The sequence below is a fragment of the Gastrolobium bilobum genome, unplaced genomic scaffold, assembly GCF_033153095.1.
Source record: "Gastrolobium bilobum isolate Gb01-03AN ecotype WA unplaced genomic scaffold, APGP_CSIRO_Gbil_v1 utg9231, whole genome shotgun sequence".
NCBI classification, from domain to species: domain Eukaryota; kingdom Viridiplantae; phylum Streptophyta; class Magnoliopsida; order Fabales; family Fabaceae; genus Gastrolobium; species Gastrolobium bilobum.
This window is the reverse complement of record NW_026897073.1, coordinates 255,278-262,190: the sequence shown is the minus strand read 5'-3', so window position 1 is coordinate 262,190 and position 6,913 is coordinate 255,278. Positions and strand designations below refer to the sequence as shown.

At 36.4% G+C, this 6,913-nt stretch overlaps 2 protein-coding genes across 3 annotated transcripts; one reads left to right on the top strand and one right to left on the bottom strand.

The window, feature by feature from the left end:
* The first annotated feature begins 481 nt into the window (after positions 1-481).
* Positions 482-3,370, top strand: LOC133303864 (G-type lectin S-receptor-like serine/threonine-protein kinase SD2-5). Its single transcript, XM_061503833.1, has 2 exons — positions 482-593; positions 865-3,370. Exons 1-2 carry the CDS (start codon positions 589-591, stop codon positions 3,284-3,286), a joined length of 2,427 nt encoding a protein of 808 aa, XP_061359817.1. The 5' UTR covers positions 482-588; the 3' UTR covers positions 3,287-3,370.
* A 764-nt stretch (positions 3,371-4,134) lies between these two features.
* Positions 4,135-6,684, bottom strand: LOC133303868 (uncharacterized). 2 transcript variants are annotated; one of them, XM_061503837.1, is made up of 3 exons: positions 5,929-6,684; positions 5,258-5,430; positions 4,135-4,431 (listed from the first exon to the last, which is right to left on the bottom strand). In XM_061503837.1, the coding sequence occupies exons 1-3, from the start codon at positions 6,526-6,528 to the stop codon at positions 4,251-4,253; spliced, it is 954 nt and encodes a 317-aa protein (XP_061359821.1). In that variant the 5' UTR covers positions 6,529-6,684; the 3' UTR covers positions 4,135-4,250. The 2 variants fall into 2 exon arrangements, with proteins under 2 accessions (XP_061359821.1, XP_061359822.1); XM_061503838.1 differs by having other exon boundaries at positions 4,135-4,328.
* Between the last annotated feature and the right edge of the window lie 229 nt (positions 6,685-6,913).

Genomic DNA, 6,913 nt, shown 5'->3' with positions numbered 1-6,913 from the left:
ATAATCAGAAAGGTAAACAATTTTCTAGTTGAGGGCCTCCTATAGTGGAAAATTGGATTTTTTTTATCTCAAAAAACATGAGCTTGACATGTTTTTTGAAAAATAAAAAATAAAAACATAATATTCCTAAAATAGACATGAAAAAAAAAACACTCCAAAGCATGACTTTTTTTATTTTATTTTTTATATGAAATTGGATCAGTACAAGAAAAGAAAAGGAAATAAAGTAAGTAGTGGTTAGAATACATTTGAAATTGTCAATTTGCAAAAGATTTTTCAAAGGCAACTATGCAATTGGAGATTGTAAAGGTAAAATACAAAATGGCAATAACCTCAACAGTAGGAAAGTCCATGACCATAATCCAACTACGCAACCATATCGTCCCTACCACCTTAATAACACAGAAAGCTCAAAACTTAAACCTTATTCTTCTCACTAAACTAGTTACAGACAACTCATTTGGACCTTCAACTTCCATAACCTACCCTCTTTCCTCCCCCTTCGTTTTTCATAGTACCATTCCTCTTACTCCTTCAATAGTCTAAACAAGATAGCATGCTTACATCGTTTCTTCTATTGAATGGAAAATGAGGTTTGTCATACTCAAATCTATTGTACTATTTCTCCTTAAGTCATTGTACACTTTCCTCTTATGGGCATGCTGCTATTATGTAACATGTCTATGATTTCTGCATAAATACTATTTTTTTCCATGAAAATTTCCCTCCCATTTATGGTAATTTCACTCTAGTGGCATGATTTATTTTTTAGTCTTGGGTTGGCTTCAATTTTTAATTTTCATGGATCTTTTGAGAATTCTCATTTTTTGGAATAATTTAGTAAAACCCAATGTTTTAATGCAGTTTCCGAATTATGGGGTTATTCAGATATGGAACCTTGTTTTTCAATGTGCTGCTTCTGTTGTTTGAAACTTGTTTGGCCAGCGATCAACACATTCGCCAGATATATCCTGGCTTCAGTGCATCTCGACTAGATTGGAACGACCATGGTGGGTTTTTCTTGCTATCAAACAGCTCAGCTTTCGCTATGGGATTCTTTGGTACCTTGGATGTTACATTGTTTGTTTTAGTTGTCATTCACTTGAATAGCTACAAAGTGGTTTGGACTGCCAATAGAGGCTTACTTGTTAGAAATAATGATAAGTTTGTGTTTGATCATAGTGGGAATGCATATTTGGAAAGTGGGAACGGTGTAGTTTGGGCAACAAATACAACAGGACAAAAAGTTAGAGCCATGGAATTGTTGGACTCAGGGAACTTGGTGTTGCTTGGGGAAAATGGGACAATGATTTGGCAGAGTTTTAGTCATCCCACTGATACCCTTTTGCCAGGTCAAGCTTTTGTGGAAGGAATGAGACTCAGAAGCTTCCCCAATCACATGAACTTGTTTCATTATTTGGGTTATATAGCAGGTGATTTGGTTCTCTATGCAGGATTTGAACCTCCACAAAGGTACTGGTCCCTATCAGGGGAAGCCCAGGGAAGAAAGAATTTCACGGGTAAGGTTCACTCTGCTTCTCTGGTGTCCAATTCATGGAATTTTTATGGTGAAAGTGGAGCTTTGCTGTGGAAAACTGTCTTCTCTGACCATTCAGATAATAAGTCATTGTGGGTTGCTATTTTGGACCCCAATGGTGCAATCACTTTCTATGATCTTAGTAAGGGGAGGTCTGCTACACCTGAGGCTATTAAAATTCCACAAGACCCTTGTGGCATTCCTGAGCCTTGTGATCCTTACTATGTTTGCTTTTTTGAAAACTGGTGTGAATGTCCTTCACTTCTCAAATCTCGTTTTAATTGCAAACCTCCCAACATCTCAACCTGTTCTAGGAGTTCAACAGAACTTGTGTATGTTGGTGAAGAGCTTGATTATTTTGCTATCAAGTATGTTGCACCAGTTTCAAAATCAACCCTGAATGCTTGCAAAGAAGCTTGTTTAGGAAACTGCTCATGCCTTGTGCTTTTCTTTGAAAACAGTACTGGTAGATGCTTTCATTTTGATCAGACTGGGAGTTTCCAACGCTCTAAGGGAAGCACCGGAGGTTATGTTTCATTTATGAAAGTATCCATCAATGGTGATGGAAATGGCAACAAAAGTGGAAGAAATGACACGCTGCTAGTTGTTGTCATAGTAATTCTTACAGTTCTGGTTATAGTTGGCCTTGTAACTGGATTCTGGTACTATAACAAGAAGAAGAGTTCTGCTGAGTATACACAAGACATGTTGGAGGAAGATGATTTCTTGGACAGTCTTTCAAGTATGCCTGCTCGATTTACTTATAGTGCTCTTTCTAGAGCAACTAAGGACTTCTCCACAAAAATTGGTGAAGGAGGTTTTGGCTCAGTGTATCTAGGTGTGCTTGAAGATGGTAACCAGTTGGCTGTGAAAAAATTGGAAGGTGTTGGACAAGGGGCAAAAGAGTTTAAAGCAGAAGTGTCCACAATTGGAAGTATTCATCATGTTCATCTAGTCAAGCTGAAAGGGTTCTGTGCTGAGGGTCCTCATCGCCTTCTTGTCTATGAATACATGACAAGGGGTTCTTTGGACAAATGGATATTCAAGAACAGTGAAAATAATTTCCTGTTGAATTGGGATACAAGGTACAACATTGCAATAGGCACGGCAAAGGGATTGGCCTATCTTCATGAGGAGTGTGAAGTGAGGATTATCCATTGTGATATTAAACCGCAAAATGTTCTTCTTGATGAGAATTTCATGGCTAAAGTTTCAGATTTTGGATTGGCTAAGCTAATGAGCCGAGAGCAGAGCCATGTGTTTACAACTCTAAGGGGCACAAGAGGGTATCTAGCACCAGAATGGATTACTAACTATGCAATTTCAGAGAAGAGTGATGTATTCAGCTATGGCATGGTCTTGCTTGAGATTATTGGAGGAAGGAAGAACTATGATCAGTGGGAAGGTTCGGAGAAAGCACATTTTCCATCTTATGTGTTCAGAATGATGGATGAAGGAAAACTGAAAGAAGTACTTGACGAAAAGATAGATATTGATGAGAAGGATGAAAGAGTTGTCACTGCTCTTAGAGTAGCTCTTTGGTGTATACAAGATGACATGAATTTGAGGCCTTCAATGACTAAGGTAGCTCAAATGCTAGAAGGTCTTTGCCCTGTACCTGAGCCTCCCTCATTATCTCAATCGTGTACTTATTCAGCTTTCTTGAAAATGAGTAGTGGAGAAGCTACTTCATCTAGTATTTATACTAATGTACCCCAGTCCTGTGTCCAGTTATCAGGACCAAGATGAGATAACTAGGAAGTAGAAGTAGAAGTAGATGAATCATGCATGGCTAGTTTTGATGTTTTATTTCAATAATATAAACATCTCTAATTTGGCACTTTTGGTCATGTCTCTGGGTTTGGATTTAGAATATCCCCATGGAATTATATTAACGGAAATGTTAATATCAGTATAATACACATTTTTTTTGTTATTAAAATTTAAAACTTCACCCACATTTTAATATACGAATATTAAAATTTAAATTTTAGGGGTGTGTGCGTGTTTTCGTTTTTTAGGCAAGTTGATTAGCAAGCTATGGTGCAATATAATGACAGGGAAATATAAGAATCATGTTGCACGAATGGCACTGTTCATTCCTGCAACAAGGATACGGCGTCGTATCCTGACTTTGGTCTGACTTTTTTTTTTTAAGCGTGGGACCCACACTTGTGTGTGTAGGAAAGTGCTCTTGTCATGTCAAATGACAAAAAGGGAACCATAATGATAATATAAAAGCAAACATTGTATTTTAGGCAAGTTGTCACGCACTCAGATAAGTTTTACGGAATACAAGGTTGCATCTGGCCAAAAAACTAGACAAAATTCAATGCCCTATGTACTACGCCACATCAGTGACATCACAGCTTTAGCTCTCTCTCTACTATAAAAATTCATAGCTACAAGTTATTATACATTTTGACAGAGGGAGAAGGAGACATAAATTACACAAATTTCAGACCAACCGATGCCTTATAGGAGTGAGTAATCTCACCTATATATTAAGTGAGTAATAATCATCTAATTGCTAAGGAAAAAACAATTAAAGAACATGATAAAGCCATAACAGAAAATATACAACAGTGGAAGCCTCATTAGCATACAACACAAAGAAAACTGCTTTCTCTTATTTATGTCATAAGCTATTTAATTTACAGCTAGACAGTCATCTCTCTTCATATGTTTCATTTGTCTTGCAAGATACACAACTTCACTCAGAAACATGGTGGTGGTAAGATTGAGAGGCTGCAGGAAAATGAGTGCGGCCATTAGTTCCTTGAAAGAAATCCTGTGGATATGTATGGCTATGATCAGTTTTAGGTTGGCAATAGTCTTTTTCTTCATCTTCTTCAACGTCCCAGAGGAATTTTGCATAAGAAGCCAGGACATAGCTGACAAGTCACAATGATGATTAAAGGTTTATACATTAGTTTTATCAAGGACATAAACTTGTTTAATTTGGGAGGAAAAATATCAGAAAATAAAGCAAAACGTCTAAAGAATTTTCTTGGATCACAGATCATCGAATTATAACATAGTTAAGCTCCTCTACGAACTGTAAAAAATCTTGGGATACACCACCCCAAAAGCTAGCTCAAAGGGTGAGAGCGCCCAATTCCTTATAAACTCCACATATATCTCAACACAAACAAACATCATGAGTTTCAGATTTAACAAATCATAGAATGTCTAATTTGGGAAAAAATAAAAAAGAACCAACTTCATGTGTTGTCTATCTACACCAAGTCACCCAACACTCTGCTACTAAAGAAACAAATACCACATTAAAAAAAGGGAAAAATGTATGTCATTTTAAAGAATGTAAAGTTGTGTCATTTTAAAGGATGTAAATTTGTGTCATTTTAAGAGAGAGAAAAAAAAAGATAGATAAAAGAAGAGAGAGAGAGTTGACAAAAAAAATAAAGGTGTGGATCCCACTTCTTTGTGAGAGTGAAATGATATAAGTTGTGTCATTTAAAAAGATAAATATTTTTCCCTTAAAAAAAATGCATCTAGTCCTGTGAATAAGAGATTAATGTTTCTGAATTCATATCTTCTGTATACATATAAAAGTGTGAGTCCTATCTGGGGAGAAAACAAAAAACAAGGCCTTACACACTTTTATGAATAAGTAGAATCTACAATCCGAGAAACATTTATACCTATGAATAATTAGGAGAATGTATACGAAGAATTCATGTAGATTATATATCATACCAATCATCGGGGGCACTTTTAACAGCTTGATCAAAATAGCCTTCAGCTCGATCAGCATTCTTCTCTGTTTGCCATATTAAATCCGCATAGAGCGACAATATATTAGCATCGCCAGGGTTAGCCAAAATTGCTCTTTCAAGATACTTCTCTGCCTTTGGATAATCTCCACGAACCTATTTGCATATTAAATATCAGATAAACACCAATAGAAAGAAACAAAAAACATCAATGAGACAAGGATACTTTCAAATCACGATGGAGCATAGTTTTCGTTCCATTTCTAAGTATGGACCAATTACAAATCATTCTAGTTAGCCTGCACTTCTTTTTTTACTGCAATTTTGGCTTCGCTTTCAGCATTTATCCGTATAAAATAATTAACTTAGTCTCACCTAATACCTTAAGATTTTGGATTGAATTGATTTTTATAATGGTATCAGAACTTTAGTGACCACGAGATAACGAGTTCGATCCTCACCACTTCACTTTCAAGTGAAATTAAGAAAAGCACAAGGCAGATCAAAAAATGAGATTATGGAGCACAAGTCAAACCAATAATGGCTTGTGCAATATTTACGTTTTAAGCCCAAAAAACTCTTATGCTAGGATTATCATATCAAGAGAAAGAACATGATCAAGCTCAAGTACCTATTCAAACAAATCATAATTACCTCCTTCAAAAACTTGGCATAATTTCCAAGCAAAAGAGAATTATCGGGGTTTGCTTCAATCATGTTCTGGTAATAAGCATCAGTCCTATCTTTACCATGATTATTTTCTTCAAAGAAATCCCACCCACTTCCATGTCCACCATCTGAGCCTCTTCCACTACCATTATAACCACCACATATACGGCCATCATCACTCCCCATCCCACCACCCATCACCAAAGTCTGCAATCTTCTAACTTTCTTCCCCACACTACCCTCTTCATGATGATTATTCAGAACTTTCTTATCTAAACCAGAGCTTGAAAACAGTTCTCTAACTGAAGGTGTTGCTTTCTTGTAAATATTTTGTCGTGGGAATTCCACTTCATCACTTTCTTTTACCTTGATACTCTGTTGATTCTTGAGGACGTTACTACGTGGTAAACAATTTTTCTTCTCATGCTTTGATGATCGGTTTTGAAGTTGTGTCTCAGTCAAGTGTTGTCTTGGACTTGCAACTGTTGTATGAAGCTGGAGAATCGGGTCTGGTTCAGGGGAAGATTCTTTGGAATGGGACAGCAATGAACTTGGAATTGGTGAGGATGAGCTTCTTAGTAACATGTTTTTGCAGTTAAGAAGACAAGAACCACAAAGAGAATGGGAAAAACAAGGAAATGAAGGGATAAGAGAGCTAGCCAATGTAGAGAAAAAAATATGTGAGGATGTAAGATTATGATGCTAAGAAAGAAATGGTGCAAGTCGAAAACACAGGAAGAATGAGAGTGACTGAGAGTGAGTGAGAGAAGAAGAGAGAACCCACCTCTGCCGAGACAAAAGAACTGAAGAAGGGGTGACTAATTTTTATACAATATTAGTAAAATTTGAATGTGATCTTATATACGTTAAAAGAAATATAAAAATTATTGACGTATTCAACAGCTTAAGATTTGGGTTAAAATGGGTATTAGAATCGACGTGATTAAGTGGTTACAAGTTTGATAAGTTT

Bases quoted from the DNA above. Each gene is read 5' to 3' on its own strand.
- LOC133303868 (XM_061503837.1), bottom strand. From the start codon at position 6,528: ATGTTACTAAGAAGCTCATCCTCACCAATTCCAAGTTCATTGCTGTCC. The intron at 5,431-5,928 runs GTAATTATGATT...ATATGCAAATAG, and splicing joins ATGCCAAGTTTTTGAAGGAG to GTTCGTGGAGATTATCCAAA. The intron at 4,432-5,257 runs GTATGATATATA...GTGACTTGTCAG, and splicing joins AAAAGTGCCCCCGATGATTG to CTATGTCCTGGCTTCTTATG.